The 17,834-nt window shown below is 41.0% G+C and overlaps 3 protein-coding genes across 4 annotated transcripts; all 3 read left to right on the top strand.

Annotated features, from left to right (window-relative positions):
* The first annotated feature begins 379 nt into the window (after positions 1 to 379).
* LOC106583175 (28S ribosomal protein S15, mitochondrial) lies at positions 380 to 4,838 on the top strand. Its single transcript, XM_014167068.2, has 8 exons — positions 380 to 676; positions 1,975 to 2,040; positions 2,123 to 2,198; positions 2,435 to 2,483; positions 2,679 to 2,763; positions 2,871 to 2,929; positions 3,632 to 3,823; positions 4,313 to 4,838. Exons 1-8 carry the CDS (start codon positions 502 to 504, stop codon positions 4,421 to 4,423), a joined length of 813 nt encoding a protein of 270 aa, XP_014022543.1. The 5' UTR covers positions 380 to 501; the 3' UTR covers positions 4,424 to 4,838.
* A 1,079-nt stretch (positions 4,839 to 5,917) lies between these two features.
* LOC123723997 (cornifelin) lies at positions 5,918 to 6,918 on the top strand. Its single transcript, XM_045704319.1, has 3 exons — positions 5,918 to 6,064; positions 6,219 to 6,355; positions 6,605 to 6,918. Exons 1-3 carry the CDS (start codon positions 5,953 to 5,955, stop codon positions 6,701 to 6,703), a joined length of 348 nt encoding a protein of 115 aa, XP_045560275.1. The 5' UTR covers positions 5,918 to 5,952; the 3' UTR covers positions 6,704 to 6,918.
* A 107-nt stretch (positions 6,919 to 7,025) lies between these two features.
* LOC106583166 (protein OSCP1) lies at positions 7,026 to 17,618 on the top strand. Of its 2 annotated transcripts, XM_014167043.2 has the most exons (11): positions 7,026 to 7,325; positions 7,499 to 7,528; positions 8,820 to 8,974; positions 10,110 to 10,277; positions 10,369 to 10,449; positions 10,986 to 11,089; positions 11,696 to 11,824; positions 12,075 to 12,144; positions 12,486 to 12,625; positions 14,884 to 14,947; positions 15,312 to 17,618. In XM_014167043.2, the coding sequence occupies exons 1-11, from the start codon at positions 7,214 to 7,216 to the stop codon at positions 15,435 to 15,437; spliced, it is 1,179 nt and encodes a 392-aa protein (XP_014022518.1). In that variant the 5' UTR covers positions 7,026 to 7,213; the 3' UTR covers positions 15,438 to 17,618. The 2 variants fall into 2 exon arrangements, with proteins under 2 accessions (XP_014022518.1, XP_014022529.1); XM_014167054.2 differs by lacking the exon at positions 7,499 to 7,528 and having other exon boundaries at positions 7,032 to 7,325.
* The last annotated feature ends 216 nt before the right edge of the window (positions 17,619 to 17,834 follow it).

Below are 17,834 nucleotides of genomic sequence, written 5' to 3'. Positions count from 1 at the left end.
ATGGCAACCCGGCTCTGCTCCCTGCCCACTCAACCTATTTTTTTCCGGCTTCTTGATAGTTTGAGATGAGAGAAAAGGTACAATTTCTTAAATTCTGAGCATTTTAATAGCATGAAAATATTATGGTTGAAGTTTTGGTCATTCAAAGGCTATTGTTACTTGGGAAATAGGATGAGTGTGCAATACCTTTAATGTATTGGTATTGGCCCTATAAAGTTTACTATTTTTCACTCTTTCATAAAAAAAGAATTCTGTAAAAATTTAACTCGTTCACGTTAATAAAATAAATACTGTAAATACCAAGGACAATAACGCTAGAGTCTTTTTTGAACATACCGGTACGATTATTCAAGCATCCTTCTCAATTCCTGAATCGACTTCTCCGTCTGATTAGTTATGTCTAATCAAAATGGCGATCCTCATGTAAGGGACGAATGCTATTTACTCGTTACATTTTGACCATTAATACCTGACATATATCAAATCATCTCTGAATCAGCCATGTTATCAAGCATGGCTTTAAGAAGTGCTCTTAAATCAACATCTGTCGTTCTGCGAGAATGTGGTGTTTTATCCAGGCTGAAAGGAACCTGTGCGTCTCTCCAATTGAAACATGGGGCATTCACCTCTGTCATCACAGGACCTTCACACAGCAACAATGAGACTGCATTGACAGGTAAATAAATATATATTTATACTCCTAATTTCACAGAGTAGACATGTGTGCTTGCGATATGTTAGTTAGCTAAGGAGGCTGTATAAGTCTATGCAACAATGAAACGTCTTGTCGATTTTCTGCACTTGCTCGCATGCATGTCAACTAGCTAGCTGCACACGCCGAGCAAGAATCAATGAACCATTACTGAAAAATACGGAATAGGTAGATTTTGTGTGAAACCCCACTTATTGTCATCATCATAACACCTCGTAAAAATGTGCTTTTCCATTAGTCATGTAGTGAGTACAATTCTTCCTTGGGTATGCCAGGAGAGGGCACTGCAGCAATTAGCTAGGATATCTAATGCACAGATAGCTAATCACAACAACAGCAAACATGATAGACAGGTACACGAGTTATTCTCTGTGTGTACACAGTGACACAGGCTTTCTATTTCTATAGGGACATCAATTCACTACTACATTGTCCTTATCATCCTGTGTGTACTAACTAGGCTAGCTATATGGTTTCATTATAAAAATAGATTACATAAAAATAGATCCTTATAGTATACTAATGTAGCGATAACTAGCTAGTAGCTACCTATCTAAACAGCTGAAATGAAAGGAATAATTTTTAACCAGACTGGTGCGAAGGTAATGCCATTTTAACCCAGACATATGACTAATACATTTCTCATAATTTAATCAGTCAGTCTGCCAGAAGTGTTTTTTTATGAAAAGGATGTGGGAACTAGAGTTATTTTCCCCACAGGCCCCCTGCAATGTGTCTGCAGCTGCTTTTCTCACTCCACCACTCTTGATCATGTATGCAGAACATGACACTCAACTCTTGTTTCTATTATCTCAGCACTACAGTTCACAAAATGTAGGCTTACATCAAAACAAGTACTACTACAGTAAGATATCCCAACTCTTACTGCAAACCATGTTGCTGCTGAACATGCTTACAGATGCTTTCTCATGCAGGCACATACACTGAGTGTACAAAACATTAAGAACACCTTCCTAATATTGAGTTGCACCCCCCCACCCCTTGTCCCTCAGAATAGCCTCAATTCGTCAGTGCATAGACCGTGTCGAAAAGCGTTCCACAGGAATGCTGGCCATTGTTGAGTCCAATGCTTCCCACAGTTGTGCCAAGTTGTCTGGATGTTCTTGGGGTGGTGGAGTGCACAAAATGTTTTGTGCACTCAGTGTAGTTGCAGGCATAAATCTGGCACCATCCTATGGTTCATAAAGCAATGGACTAAGAGTAATTATGTATTGTTTGATAATTTGTTTAATTCTTACCAGGTATTGGGAGTTTCACCATTCAGTCTGTGAGAAACTATGCCCGTGTCATAAGAAAGAAGAAGCCAGGTATGGAGGACCAAGGTCAAATATTTGATCTAAGACCACTTGGATGTTTGATATTTACTGTCTAAGTTTTTTTTTCCATCAGTGATGAAAAGTCAGTTGAGTGATCTTCCTCCGACAATGCTGAAAATGGAATATGCCGCTGTTCCACTCGCTCAAACGTATGTACATTTAATTTGTCCAAACTTAAATTAAATGTATTTTATGTCATGCAGACATGGCTCATGTATGTTCAACTCTCCCATGTCCAAACAACTACAGCATTGAGATGATGTTGTTTAAAATAGTTATTCTGTCTTTATTTGTACAATATATAGGCCTACTCTGCCTTTGTACTATACCTCTACTATACAGTACATCTCTTCCTAATGCTGATCTGTTATTATGTTGTTTACAGAGCTGATGACCTGGTCAAAAGACTTCTGACACTGGAACTAGCAAGCCATGTATGTTCTTTTCACCTTGTTACTACATTCTATTCATCTAGTCTTTCTCTTTGCGCTCATAAGAATAACTACAATAGAGTAACTACAGTTTGTGTATACCTCTGTTAGTTGCTATAGTTTATATTATGATACGACCGTTTTTCTATACCTATGCTGGATATTGCATAATCAAAACACCATGTTGTGTGTCACTAGAGCGAGAAGTTGAAATTGAAAACGGAGCAGCTGATTGCAAAAGTCCAGAGGGATGAAGCTGACCGCAGCTCTACAGAAGTCAAGGGTAGGTTCCCGTTTTGGACCTAGTGAACAAACGTGATTTTCCTCTGAGGAAACACCTTATTTCAGCAATTGTTTGTTCATTTCTTAACCCCTTTCTTGACCTTTTAGTGGCCATTTTGACCTCCAAAATCCGAAACTACCAGGAGCACCTGCACAAACATACAAAGGTGTGTATGGGCGAAGGGTAAATGCAAGACTGTGTAATTTTAAGTCCCTATAGTAACAGTGACGTGAATGCATATTATTTCCATGCGTTTCATTTCCTATCCCCTCCCTGTCTGGTGTGAGGTTTGTCAACAGGATTTCCTGTGTAGTGCATACACCCACCATGACATTTAACAGAGTAGTAGTGGTGCTGCTGCATGCTGGGAATTTACACTGTCACAACGTATACACGTAACATTGTATCCAACATTTTTGCAGACGTATTGCAAAATATAACTATCCTTTAGCACAGCTAAAATGTTAAAGCCAAGGTTTGGCAGTCTCACTATACTGTATCTCACTTTTAGACAGTTTGGTTTTGACAGTTTCAAAATCACTATGCTATTTTTAATTAGTAAAAAACTCCTCTATTATGTAAAAGACATGTTCCCAGACTAGGGGTTCGATTCAATCTGTAGCCATGAAGAGCTGCGTTACAGCACAATATAAATTTAAAGGCAATATTCTTGCGGCGACTTCTTTCACAGTGAATGCTGCATTGGTCAGATCAATGAGATATTACCTTTACATTTCAATCGCCCTACAGTGCTGCTCTTCAGCGCTATGGATTGAATCAAGCCTTAAATATTGTTATCTCTTTAAGCTTATTTTTTTTCTCCATTTGACCTCTTACTCTGTGTTTTGGCCCCCCATCTTTGTATCAGGACAAAGCAAACAAGCGATGGATGCTCATGGCCATAGACCGCAGGAAGAAGCTGCTCAAGCACCTCAGGGTAACACGCTACGACGCCTTTGAACATGTCTGCCAGCAGCTGGGCATCACCTACACTTTCCCCCCGGAGTACTACAGACATGCCACCCGACGCTGGCTGGCCAAGAAGGCCCTGTGCATAAAGGTACACAACAAAACTAAATTCACTTTACTTAGTGCAATTTTCTAGCTTGGTCCCAGAGTGGTTTGTACTGTATGGTTGGCAAGACGGCACAAACAGATCTGGGACCAGACTAGCAATTTTCTTGTTAATATTTCTGCTGTATGCAGGCTGTTGAACCATGGCTTTTACCATTAGTCTAATGCATGACTTAATCTAAAAGTCAAAGCAAAGATTTTTATTTTACCTTTATTTAACTAGGCAACTCAGTTAAGAACAAATTCTTATTTTCAATGATGGCCTAGGAACAGTGGGTTAGCTGCCTTGTTCAGGGGCAGAATTACAGATTTTTACCTTGTCAGCTCGGGGATTCGATCTTGCAACCTTTTGGTTACTAGTCCAACGCTCTAACCACTAGGCTATTTTCCGCCCCAAATGAAGACATTTATAATTTGGTTGTTGTTGTCATTGTTGGGCTTTTTGCTGTAGGTTTATATGACTGTCCTTTCTTAGGTCTTCAAAGAGGTGCAGAAACAGAAACTGGAGCAAAGGAAGAAAATTAAGCAGACCCCTCCCCCCACGCTGGCAGAACCAGCCAGGACAGCAGCTACAGGAACCCAATAAACTGCTACAGTATCCAACGTCTGTCTTACTCTATGCATTCAGTCTTGCTCTCAATGGACAAATTCGTTTTGCATGGCCCAGTGAGCGGAGTTTGCTCCTTTTCGACCATTCCATTTGTCTTAAGGAGAAATCTCCACCAACCCATGCCACCAGGCCATGTAAAATGAATTTTCCCATGTATTGTTATACTGTAATAAGAAACATAAATAACCTATTGTTTGTAGTACACCAAGTCTTCATTCTTCTTGTCCCTTCTGCAAGTAGATGCATCATCAAACCACATTTGGCCAAATAAATGCAGTGATGCAGATATGTGGTTTTGGTGTGGGCAATGTCTTTGAGCTCCGTCTTATGTGACCTGAGAGTGTCAAATAAACCCACAATTAATCATTTTAATAAAATGTATTGTATAATCTATTTGTTTGCTGTCTTTTTTTCACTTTTACCACATATAGTCACTTGTGTATGGTGATATGTAACTACCCCCAATTGAAAGAGATAAAACACTTCTGCTTGATGCTGATTAAAATGCTAATGAAAGATATGAGAAAAAATAACATTACGCCCTATGGTTGAACTGTGGTTGAAACTGAAGTGTAAGATTAATCATATGATGACTTTCCTGAACATAGCTTGGAATCGTGTTTACGAGAACTGAAAGAACATCAGATATCTGGTGTTTATCGACCGACCTATGTTAAACCAAGGTTATACTCATGATCTGTCACCTGTGAATTGACCTTGAAACCTATAATACTGCGGAATGTTGAGGTCATTAAACAGCTTAATTGTCTTACTGTGAATTTGGTGTTTTCACTGCGGTTGAGAGTTGTCTTGAGAAACATAGTAGGAGTGTGTAACCAGCGCTTGTTCACAGCTTTAGTAACTTCCTGTTAAAGTGTATCGACTCAGATCAGGAGAGGCTCAGAGCTGCAGACAAGATAGGTAAGTGACATGCTTTTTCCTCTGTTCTCACATATGTAGAAAAAGCTACAATAGAGTAACTACTTATCAATAAACAACTACCTAAAATGTTTCTGAGGAACAGTTGAAAGGGATGTACATGTATGACATTTGGCATATTTCTATACTAGAGTATACAAAGTATTTGAAGTGGTTTCTCAGAGATTGAACACCATGTCTTGTCCTTTTGATGATACATGACAGTTATACAACAGTTATTATTAGTCTTTGTTTAATGAAATGGCAATACAACAATATCCCATTTTACATATGTAATTATATTAAAACCTATTGCAATACATGAGAGGGTTGTAGTATATGATGTAAGATGGTGGTTCAGGGTATGAATGGACATGTGTATAAACTTGAGTACCAAATAAATTACTTGAGTACCAGTGTATGGAACTTTTATTTGAACTTTCCTATGTGCAATTATCCCGAAGGAATAACATGCTGCTAGTTTTGTTTTATTACTGTAATGGGGAAATTATCAAACTTCAATCACTGTGCTAACTGTTGGATGTGGTTCGTTTTTAGGTGACTGAAGCTGACCCCATTTGATTGACATGTCAAACCCAGTTATCACCCACCAGCCAGGAGCAGGCTCTTATGGGACAAATGTGCAGACGGGCGAGTGGAGCACTGGGCTATGCTCCTGCTGCAGTGACATCCTAGTCTGTGAGTATTGAGACAAATAATAAGACCTTAAGTATCATCTCTAAGTAGTCCTACCTCGTACCATACCATAGGGTTTAATGGTTGTCAAGTGTTTCAAGTAAAAAGTGTTTCCTATTTTCTGGATTTTACAATAAGGTAAAATGTTGTCATACAGGTGCCTTGGGCTTCATCTGCCCACTAGCATTAAGTTGCTACACAGCTAACAAGTACGGTGAGAACGCGTGCCTGGCCTGTGTTCCAGGAGGCATGACAGCCATGAGGACCCACATGAGATTGACCTATGGGATTCAGGTATGTTACCTATAGGAGCCTAAAGAAATTAGGGATAGTGATGCATTCATGCATTGAGTATGTCATTTTAAAGCACACTAGGGAGAACTGCAACTCATTCCTGTCCCAGCCAGTCTCACCCTTTTATTATGAAAGACAGAAGGGGACCGTTTCATCAGTTCACATACTGACAAATAAATTAGCCTCGTGATCTGTCAAATATTTGGTGGATTCATTCTCATCATATTTGAATATCATATTTTCTTACAGGGGACAATATGCAATGATGCATTGATGACCTGTTGCTGTGGATTATTTGAGACGTGCAGGATGGCCCGTGAAATTCGCATCAGAAATGGGGATGTTTGACTTGTACAGTAATTTGAAGACATTTTCAACTGGAGGATAAATTAACCTCATGTCACATATTGTTGATACAAATTGTCATTGTTATACTATGTACATTTTTACTTCTGTATTGTTTAAATTTGACCCCTACCCTCAAACAGTACTGCTTAAAGAATTCATAGCACCATGAATGAACATAAGATATACAATAAAGTTATGTTTTTTCTTGTTTTCAATGGCATTTGGGTCCTTTTTCAGGATGATTTACAGGCTTTTTACAGGCTGCTGTCCCAGTGTCTCAGTGACGTTCATAACACAGGTATAAATGAACATAAACGGTTGAGCCTTCGCAAAACGTCTCAATTTTTGATTTGCACAAAACAAAACATATTTGCACGTTAGCTTACGTGCTACCTGATTGGTCCTTTTTCTTTGTGAACTGGCAACCAAGTGGAAGCTTACATACGCTTAAACAAGGCAGAAGGGACGTTTCGCTAGCTAACGTTAGTTATCCAGCACAATACGACAAATATGTCCTCGAGGACGCTACCCCTGCTTTTTATTAATCTCGGTGGAGAAATGCTGTACATCTTGGATCAACGCCTAAGAGCTCAGAATATTCCCGCTGACAAAGCCAAGAAAGGTAACATTATAGTTAGCTAGCATAACTGTCTGGTTGTATTAGGCTAGAATTCAACTAGCTACAGGTGAATCACTGACCTTGTCATGTCCACAAACTGGTTGCCATAAATTGGAGAACCTTCATTTGTCTCCCTGTCTGTGTTTTAACCTGCAAATTCTTCATTGTACTTGTAGCTGATTGGATAGAGGATGACAGAAGGAGAGGTATTTTGATATTTTTCATGCAATGCATCACTAGGCCTACGTGCTCTGCTTTGAGGCCTTCAAGGAAACCAACAGAGTGTTCTACAAATACAATACTCTGGATGAAATCTTTGCCCAGAGATATTCATTCACTCTGCCTCCAAGATTGTAGAGATTTCAGCCATGGGCTTCATTAAGAAGAGAAATCCGGTTTCAAATAACTTTGCAAGCTGATAGTGCTGCTGATGGTTTAAAAGGCTGTTGCTTTCTTAGGGCAATTGGGAATAGGTGGACGTTAAGCCTTGCCTATAGAATGCATATCTGCTTGCTTAAAGGTAGACTCCTTTGAGCACGGAACTTCTTGATTTTAAAGGTAGACTTTGCCAGGGGTGTAATCATTACGCCGATTCTGTTGCAAAACATTTCGTCTGTTGCAAAACATTATGCAACAGAAACCGTTTACTCCTAACTGAAAACGCAAACGAGAGTTTCTATGAGTGGGTATAATTTGTGTAACGTTCCAACAGGAATCTGTTACAAAAACTTCGTAAATAACACGGTTGCCAACAAACAACGCATACAAAGTTGTATAGCGGCAGAATAGGATACCGGGTAGGAAGTGGGCTATTTAATTACGTTTTTCGGCAACTAGTTAGCTCGGTGAACTGATCATGCTACTTTGTTGGCATCCTTGTACTTTACGAAGTTTTTGGAACAGATTCCTGTTGGAACGTTCCACAAATTACACCCAACCAGTTTCTATTGGACAAATTCAGGTAGGTCCCTCCCCATTTCGTTCTGATTGCTCAGTTTGTTTCTGTTTGGATCTTTAACGGTTTCCGTAATGAATACACCCCAGTTGTAATAATCATAAACAAGGGGGCGACTTCACATCTACAAACATCAACAGTTAAATCCAGGGCTCGAATTCATAATACTTCTGAGTAGGAGTGCTGATCTAGGATCAGTTTTGCCTTTTATATTATAATTAGTGGACAAGGGGACCTGATCCTAGATCAGTACTCTTACTGAGACACTTGTTGAATATGAGCCCAGTTCTATCAAGACTGCGTTATATCATCGGCTCTTTCCAATTTGCACGCCTACATTAGAAAGAGTCAATAATGACAGTTTTAGCAGATGTAGTTGTTTGTGAAACAAACAAATCATATGTCTTTTAAGTTGGAAAGACCTCCCAATGTTTATGTTGATGATGTCATCTTGATGAGTTTAACTTTACAGACCATCATTATTCCAGTCCCCTACTTGTGAGCTGACCTCAACCTTGTGTCCTGTGCCCTCACTCTGCCAGTTATGAATGACATCATCACCACCATGTTCAATAAAAAGTTTTTGGAGGAGCTGTTCAAGCCACAGGAGCTGTACTCCAAGAAGGCCCTCAGGACTGTGTTTGACCGACTGGCCCATGCCTCCATCATGAGACTCAACCAGGCCAGCATGGACAAGGTATGGATGGAATCTTGTCACCTGGTTCATGTTCAGGACACGCTGTACCAAAACATTTCAAAAGGTTTTGCAACAGAAAACAAAAATAGGTGTTCCTTATTGGACAAGGATGTGTAATCCCTCTGTGTTTCAGTCTGTTTTCTTCCGTTTCATCCCTGATTAAAAGGACCCTTTATTGGAAGTGAAAGGCCATCGAGTTGTTATCCCCTTTCTGAGAAAGGGATTTATCTAACAACTTCTATCTAACTATCATTCACCTCATTTTGGAGTCAGCTGAGAAGCTGTCATGACAACATTAACACTTTTATCATCACATTCTCAGAATCACATCCTCTTTACCCAGTGACCCCTTAATACTCTTAATTGTAGGTACTTGGGGAAATTGCCCAAGTCACTTAAAACCCCATGTAGACCTATATTTTCAAAGCTTTCATCATTTATTGAAGAGTTCTATCTGTTGTGGTTTTATATAGGCTATCAAACAGAATATCTTCAGCATTTTGAAGTATTAATCCTGATTATAAGTCTAAATGTTGTATAAATCTACCTGCAGATGTCACGTCCTGGCCAGTATAAGGTTAATTGTTTTTGTAGTTTGGTCAGGACGTGGCAGAGGGTATTTGTTTTATGTGGTTCGGAGTGGTGTGTTTGTGTAAAGGGTGTTTGATTTAGTATTTCCGGGTTTTTGGTTGATGGTCTATGTGTTTGTATTCTATGGTTAGTCTAGTGTGTGTGTTTCCATGTTTGGTTAATTGGGGTTGGAACTCTCAGTTGAAGGCAGGTGTTGTCTATCTGCCTTTGATTGAGAGTCCCATATATTAGGGTGTGTTTGTGTGTGTGATTTGTGGGTGATTGTTCTGTGTTGAGCTTTGCCTTGCCAGACTGTTTGTTAGTTGTTCGTGTTTCGTTTTTGTATGTTCATTTTTGAAGATAATTAAAAATCAAGATGAGCATTCACGTACCTGCTGCGTTTTGGTCCTCCATTTCTACCAACAACAACCGTGACAGCAGAGCATGATCCTAGTTCGTTTAAATATGCTGACGGCTCCATCTGGTGTACGTTATGAACTGGCAGCAGCTATTTTTGAGCATAACAATAACCCATCATCCATATGACTGTTGTTAATGCCCACAGCTGTATGACTTGATGACCATGGCCTTCAAGTACCAGGTGCTCCTCTGCCCGCGGGCCAAAGATATCCTCCTTGTGTCCTTCAACCATATGGATGCCATCAAGGATTTTGTGAAGGACACCCCAAGCGTTCTCAGCCAGGTTGATGAGACATACAAACAGCTCATAGAGGTACAATAAACTTACCTTCAATTGCCCAAACCTCAGCTAAGTGTTCAGTATGATCTCTTATTCATCGCATGTTTTGTGCTCTTATTTATAGATGTACACACCCTTGTCTAGTGGTGAATTTCAGCTCATCCGGCAAACGCTCCTCATCTTCTTTCAAGACATGCACATAAGGGTGAGTTCATGATCTCGCAGAATTTTCAAACTTTTCCGACAGATGATGAGTGTGTTGGGAAGGGGGAGTGTGGCATCTTTTGATGGGTTTCAGTGATTAAAAATGTTAACAGTACCATGACTTTGTCAAATGCTAAAACGTTAGCATTTGAAAACCGTGCCAGGGAAGCTAAACCAAAGCATGAATTGCTGTCATAACTTGTCCGTAGACTGCTTACAAAGTAAGGAAGCCACTATTTCATTTTGTAATTTGGGTGAACTATCCCTTTACAATGCATTATAACCCCATCATAATGAATTATACACAGTGTAATCTCGGTTAACCCAGAACTAAAGTCTTGCGTAATTGGTCAGATGCTAACACCGGTGAAATCTTGATTTGTCCAAAGCACCGGAACTAATGTAGCTCGTTATCTCACGCATCCCGTTGTATCAGGACAGATCTACAGTATCATTTATGTTTTAGTCGTCTGTCCACGAGAGATTATACAAAGTGTTACACAATTATCACTACGTTTTGCTCATCTGTATTTGCAGGTGTCCATCTTCCTCAAAGACAAAGTGCAGAATTCCAACGGACGTTTTGTCCTCCCGATCTCGGGTCCTGTGCCCCACGGAACACACATCCCAGGACTTATCAGGTACCACCGCTATAATTGTCCATGCCCAAATAACATGGAATCTCACGAATCCAACCAAGCCAAGTTTGTTGCAATAGAGCAAAATCTAAATTTTATTACATGCATTGAATATGGCTGTAGCCATTATTTTTTTTATATATATTTTTTGTTGCTGTTGTGCTCTTTGATGACATCTATTTGCTTTCCTTTAGCTGATGCTGTCGGCTTAATTTAGACCAACATATCTGAAGCTAATTGCATTACTGAGGTTGTTAAACGAGCAGCTGTCTAAATTTAGTAAAGCTTACTTTTAGAACAGCTGTATTTGCCAAGGGATTGAGTGCAGCCGTGCTTAAAACTAATTTATTGTGTCTTAGGAACTTAAGCTCACGTGGCGAACTTGAGATTGAACAATGTGAAAGTGTAGACAGATGATATCAGACTAGTGACCACTCTGTTACAAGTACATTGCAACCGCTTAGCTAAACATCTTTGCATTGTTAGAAGTGTCTTCTGGGAAACAGGAGAAGTTGCAAATTATCTTTAGGAAATTATTGGTTGCCTGATATGATGTTAAAAATGTTTTTGCTGAATATTTTGTGTGTGTGTATTTTTTGTTACCATCAGAATGTTCAGCTGCAATGGCGAAGAGGTGAAGAGACTGCAGTTTCGCAATGGTGGGAACTACACCGGTGTTCTCCGCGAGGGTTCCTTTGAGATGTTTGGAGAGAGGGTCATCAAGCTGGGCACCAACATGTATGTGCTGCTCCACACTGTATTGACAACCATTGGCCTTCCTGGACTTACCCCCACTGAAACTACTAAATTCTCTACTATTTCCTCTACTGTGGTCAATGGTCATATACTGTAGGCCTAAATCAACATGGTAGCTAAAAGTCACTGCAAATTGTTAAGTAATTTACACAGTGACAGGTTTATTTGCCCCCCCCCGTAATGCTACATTGTATTTCAGCTTGTCAAGTGCTTGGCTTCTGTTTACCCACAGGTACAGTGTAAGCCGTCCGGTAGAAACACACATGTCAGGGACGTCCAAAAACTCTGCACAGAAAAAGTCGGTGAGTTGAATTTATGCTTAACCACTACGCTGTATTTTTTTTCTTACAGGCATGTATCCTGCAAGGCCTTGCATTTTTGCTCATAAATGTCATTTTGCAGTATGTCCTACAATATAATATTTTTGACAGAGGGTCGAAATAGTATTGATATCTGTGTTATTTCATCATTGATTAGGCTATAGTAAGGACAATCTGTCCAAGTCAGACTAAGCTTCATCTGTAATTAAGCCTTAAATGTAATGGAAACCAGCCTTAAATTTAATGGAAAATGCCCTAAACAGCTAAATCATGCAATTCATGCGTTGTGTTAATGATTATGCACACCTTCACTGTGTATACAGGTCAACACAGCTCCAAACCCCCTGGCAAAAGAGGAGCTGAACATGTTGGCCAGGTTAATGGGGGGTATGGAAGTCCAGAAACCAGGAAATGCAGACAGTGGCTTCCGAGTCAACCTCTTTGCCACAGATGAGGAAGAAGAGTAAGTCCTCTTATGTTATGAGCATTGTTTTGTCGTATTTTTGTGTCATTGTAGATAAATTAAATATGGAATTACAACAGTACCGGGCCTCCCAAGTGACGCATTTGTCTCAGGCACTGCATCGCAGTGCTAGCGGCATCACTACAAATCCGGGTTCGATACCGGGCTATGTCGCAGCTGGCTACGACCGGGAGACCCATTGTCCCAGCGTCGTCCGGGTTAAGGGAGGCTTTGACAGTCCGGGTTGTGTTTGTCCCATCGCGCTCTAGCGACTCCGGGGTTGGGCCTTGTACACGCACGATGACACGGTCGCTAGGTGTACAGTGTTTCCTCCGACACATTGGTGGGGCTGGCTTCCAGGTTAAGCAAGTAGTGTGTCAAGAAGCATTGCGGCTTGGCGGGTCGTGTTTCGGAGGACGCATGGCTCTCGACCTTCGCCTCCCGAGTCCATAAGGGAGTTGCAGTGATGGGACAAGACTGTACCTACCAATTTGATATCACGAAATTGGTACTCCTCACAACATGATGAAACGAACTGAACCTGATTTTTGAGTTAAGTTAAACTAGTGTTAAAAATCACTGTCAGTGTTAAGAATCAGTATCAGCGTTAAAGGTCCGGTGCAGCCGTTTTCATCTCATTATCAAATAGTTTCTGGCTTACTATTAAGTACCTTAATGTGATTGCTTCCAATAAAAATGGTCAGAAAGAAACAAAAATAGCTTCTTAGCAGAGCAAATTCTCAACCAAGAATTTTGCTAGGGCTGTCTGGGAGTGGTCTGACTGGGGAGGGGAAACTGAAAACTGGTTATTATTGACAGAGGTTTTGAATTGGCTTTCTTAGTGGTCTATTAACTAATTTACTGCTTGATGTCACCAGGCAAGCCAAAACTCCATCCCACCAAAACAGGCTGATATTTCAGGCAGTCTTTTAAAATGGCTCTTACACTAAAAGGGCATTATCGTAATTTTCACAGTATTATTCCAACCTCATTGTGTGGAAATATATACTAATGTATGTGGACACCCTTAAAATTAGTGGATTCGGCTATTTCGGCCACCCCCGTTGCTGACAGGTGTACAAAATTGAGCGCACCTCCATGCAATCTCCATAGACAAACATTGTCAGTAGACTGGCCTTACTGAAGAGCTCAGTGACTTTTAATGTGGCACCGTCATAGGATGCCACCTTTCCAACAAGTCAGTTCGTCTAATTTCTGCCCTGCTAGAGCTGCCCCGGTCAACTGCTAGTGCTGACACTGAAGTGGAAACGTCTAGGAGCAACAACGATTCAGCCACGAAGTAATCGGCCACAGAACCTCACAGAACGGGACCGCCAAGTTCAGAAGCACGTAGCGCGTAAAAATCGTATGTCCTCGGTCGCAACACTCATTACCGAGATTGAAACTGCTTCTGGAAGAAACGTCAGCACAAGAACTGTTCTTCGGGAGCTTCATGAAATGGGGTTCCTTGGCCGAGCAGCTGCACACAAGCCTAAGATCACCATGCGCAATGCCAAGCGTCAGCTGGAGTGGTGTTAAGATCGCCGCCAATGGACTCTGGAGTAGTGGAAACGCATTCCTTGCCGTGATGAGTCACGCTTCACAATCTGGCAGTCTTGACGGACGAATTTGGATTTGGCAGCTGGCAGTAGAACGCTACCTGCCCCAATGCATAGTGCCAACTGTAAAGTTTGGTGGAGGAGGAATAATAGTCTGGGGCTGTTTTTCATTTGGGCTTGACCCCTTAGTACCAGTGAAGGGAAATCTTAACGCTACAACATACAATGACTTTCTAGATGCTTCTGTGCTTCCAACTTTGTGGCAACAGTTTAGGGAAGCCCTTTTCTGTTTCAGCATGACAATGCCCCCTTGCACAAAGTGAGGTTCATACAGAAATTGTTTGTCGAGATTGGTGTGGAAGAACTTCACTGGTCTGCACAGAGTCCTGATGTCAACCCCATTGAACACCTTTGTGATGAATTGGAACGCCGGCTGCGAGCCAGGACTAATCGCCCAACATCGGTGCCCGACTTCAGTGCCCTGCTGCAATGTTCCAACATCTAGTGGAAAGCTTTCCCACAAGACTGTTATAGCAGCAAACGGGGGACAAACTCTATATTAATGCCCATGATTTTAGAATGAGTTGTTAGATGAGCAGGTGTCCACGTATGTTTGGTCACAGTGTATAAAACACAGAATAATATAGTTTTTCACTGCACTGGGCCTTTAACAATAATGTGGATTTGTCTTCCTCTCAGGGAGGCCTTGATATCGAGACCAGACGAGTTTTCATATGACGTCATAAAAATCCAAGCGACTAAGGTAAAGTTAATTCTAACCTATATTATTTCTGTCACAGAGGCTAGATAAATATTCAACCATATAACATGCTTTTATGTAACTTGAAGGGATGATATGGACGCATTTCATAGATTGCGACTGTCCTACTGTACATGCTGTGGTGTAACCAGGTCCCCCATGAAAACCTGTCACAGGAGACTTACTCCACCTGTGCAGTCATCTCTTAGCACTTACAGAATAGCTTCTGTAATTGACAGTCTAGGTTATCTGAGCTGCACTACGATCAGGATGGGCCAGTCTAACATGATGTACCGTAATCAAATGTAAGCCCCTCCCCAATCAAGACCTTTCAGATCTGCCATTGGTGGCTTTCCTTCTTTTTCAGAACCAGCAAGCCAATGCAGAACTGGCTAAGATCATGGGGGACTTCACGGAGGAGGCTAGTGAGCCATGCTCATCGAGTGCCAACAGTAAAGGGGATGACCTTCTGGCCATGATGGACGGGCTGTGACAGTGTTACCATGGTGACCAGAATCCGAGGGCTGGGCTCAAGGCTGAGTTGGTTAGCAACGGTGTGTTCTACTGTAGGACAGTGTCTTGTCTGCTCTGCTCTGCTGTGCCGTCTGTCTCACTCTGCAAACATGGCAGCTGTCTAACAAAAGCACACACAACACCAACCTCATCTTTGTTTGTCTGTCGAGCTTTTCGACGCTGTGACGTGAGCAGGTCAATTAATTTGTTCAGCAAGGATCGACTGTGCATTTTGCAAAAGAGAGTGGGGAAACTTCATAAACGAATATACACTCAGGGGCCAGTTTATTAGGTACACCCATCTTGTACTGGGTTGGACCCCCCCCAGTAGCCATGAAGAGATGCACCTGGTCAGCAACTATGTTTAGTTGCGCTGTGGCATTCAAACGTTGATCAACTGGTATCAAGGGACCTAACCTGTGCCAGGAAAATATTCCCAACACCATTACACCGCCATCACCCTGTACGGTTGACACCAGGCAGGATGGGGCCATGGACTCATGCTGCTTATGCCAAATCCTGACTGCCATCAGCATGACGCAATAGGATCCGGGATTCGTCGGACCAGACAATGTTTTTCCACTCCTCAATTGTCCAGTGTTGTGATCGCGTGCCCACTGGAGTCGCTTCTTTTTGTTTTTAGCTGATAGGACTGGAACCCGGTGTTATCATCTGCTGCAATAGCCCATCCGTGACAAGGATTGACGAGATATGCGTTGTGCACAGAGATGCCGTTCGGCACATTGTTGTACTGCTCTGTTATTTGTCTGTTTGCTGCCCGCATGTTACCTTGCACGATTCTTGCCATTCTCCTTCGACCCCCTCTCATCAACGAGCTGTTTTTCACCTACGGGACTGGTGTTTTTAGTTTGTTCCACCATTCTCGGTAATCCCTAGACACTGTTGTGCATGAAAAGCCCAGGAGGGCGGCCGTTTCTGAGATACTGGATACAGCGCACTTGGCACCGATGATCATACCACGCTCAAAGTCGCTTAGGTCACTCATTTTGCCCATTCTAACATTCAATCGAATAGTAACTCAATGCCTTGAAGCCTGTCTGTCTGCTTTATATAGCAGGCCAAATGACTTACTGTCTGTAAGAGCGATCTGTTTTTGTGAACAGGGTGGTGTACCTAATAAACTGGCCGTTGGTTGTATTTTGTGCTATTATGGTGGTAATCTCAAGAGTTTTTAAAAGTTACAGATACTAGTTGGTCACACTGAAACGTCAAAAGGAGTCGTTGGGACATTTGTTCCACTTCAATCAATGATTTCTGCTCTGCTGATCCTGCTTCAATCAATGTATTTAAAGTTGGCATTCCATGGATGTCACATTTAAACAATATTTCTTGTTACTATTTATCTGGAAGGAAAAGTAAGTTCCTCTTTCATTTGTTATCACGGCATGATGTTTTCTCTCACACATCTGCTGTAATACAGTATTTACATTTTTGATGGCTTTCCTAATCTGATTTACTCTGACTGGGTAATGAACAGGACCTAAACTAGAGGTTGTCAAACTCATTCCTGGAGCGTCTTGTGTCTGTGTTTTCGCTCCTCTCATCTAGTTCTCTAGGCCTTAATTTGACATAAATTACAAAAAACAGCAAGCACACGACCTTCCAGGGATTTATTTTGACACCCCTGACCTAAAGAGACTGGTGGAAATGAAAGAAACCCAAGTGCACTTGTCATTGTAATTCAAAAACATGGATCCCAAAACATATTTTGAGAAATGTCTACTGTACCTTGATTTTTGTTTTTGGTATGGGATAAATATATACAGTATGTTTAGGGTGACCTTTAGTGTCTTCAAATAAAGGAAGACAAATTATTTGTAAATATATTATATGTGAATTATTGCAATATGTCACCATCAAATGGGATGGTAATAGATTCATGGATTAAGTGTGACACAACACTAATGTAACCACAATGTATCGAAGCAGCTGATTCTTTGATGCAATATGACAGATGGTCCAAGATGTATATTTATGGAATTATTTATTTAGCATGAGGTGTACATGTTTGTTGAATTTTTTGGGGTAAAATATTAACGATTGTTAAAAAAAAGAATATATATATATTTTTTTTTTAATAGAAATGTTGTAGTGCATAGATTGAAAAGTAAATAAAATATGAAACTCTCATTAGCTTTTATTTATGTACTGTGTTCATTTATATTTAAAGGGGCAATCTGAGGTTGCTACATCCATTTTTGGACTTATAAATTAATTATATATGCCCATTGATTCTAGAAGAATATAACAGCAGTCTAAGGCGCTGCATCTCAGTGCTAGAGGTGTCCACTACAGACACCCTGGTTCGAATCCAGGCTGTATCACAACCGGCCGTGGTTGGCGGCGCACAATTGGC

The sequence above is a fragment of the Salmo salar genome, chromosome ssa02 (genome assembly GCF_905237065.1).
Source record: "Salmo salar chromosome ssa02, Ssal_v3.1, whole genome shotgun sequence".
NCBI classification, from domain to species: Eukaryota; Metazoa; Chordata; class Actinopteri; order Salmoniformes; family Salmonidae; genus Salmo; species Salmo salar.
This window is presented reverse-complemented; position numbering and strand designations above follow the sequence as displayed.

Coding starts and splice junctions, on each gene's coding strand:
- LOC106583175 (XM_014167068.2), top strand. CDS start 502: ATGTTATCAAGCATGGCTTTAAGAAGTGCTCTTAAATCAACATCTGTC. Junction 2,764..2,870: donor CAGCTCTACAGAAGTCAAGG/GTAGGTTCCCGT, acceptor TTGACCTTTTAG/TGGCCATTTTGACCTCCAAA. Junction 2,930..3,631: donor ACCTGCACAAACATACAAAG/GTGTGTATGGGC, acceptor TCTTTGTATCAG/GACAAAGCAAACAAGCGATG.
- LOC123723997 (XM_045704319.1), top strand. CDS start 5,953: ATGTCAAACCCAGTTATCACCCACCAGCCAGGAGCAGGCTCTTATGGG. Junction 6,065..6,218: donor CTGCAGTGACATCCTAGTCT/GTGAGTATTGAG, acceptor GTTGTCATACAG/GTGCCTTGGGCTTCATCTGC. Junction 6,356..6,604: donor GATTGACCTATGGGATTCAG/GTATGTTACCTA, acceptor ATTTTCTTACAG/GGGACAATATGCAATGATGC.
- LOC106583166 (XM_014167043.2), top strand. CDS start 7,214: ATGTCCTCGAGGACGCTACCCCTGCTTTTTATTAATCTCGGTGGAGAA. Junction 7,529..8,819: donor AGAGGATGACAGAAGGAGAG/GTATTTTGATAT, acceptor TCACTCTGCCAG/TTATGAATGACATCATCACC. Junction 11,825..12,074: donor ATCAAGCTGGGCACCAACAT/GTATGTGCTGCT, acceptor GTTTACCCACAG/GTACAGTGTAAGCCGTCCGG.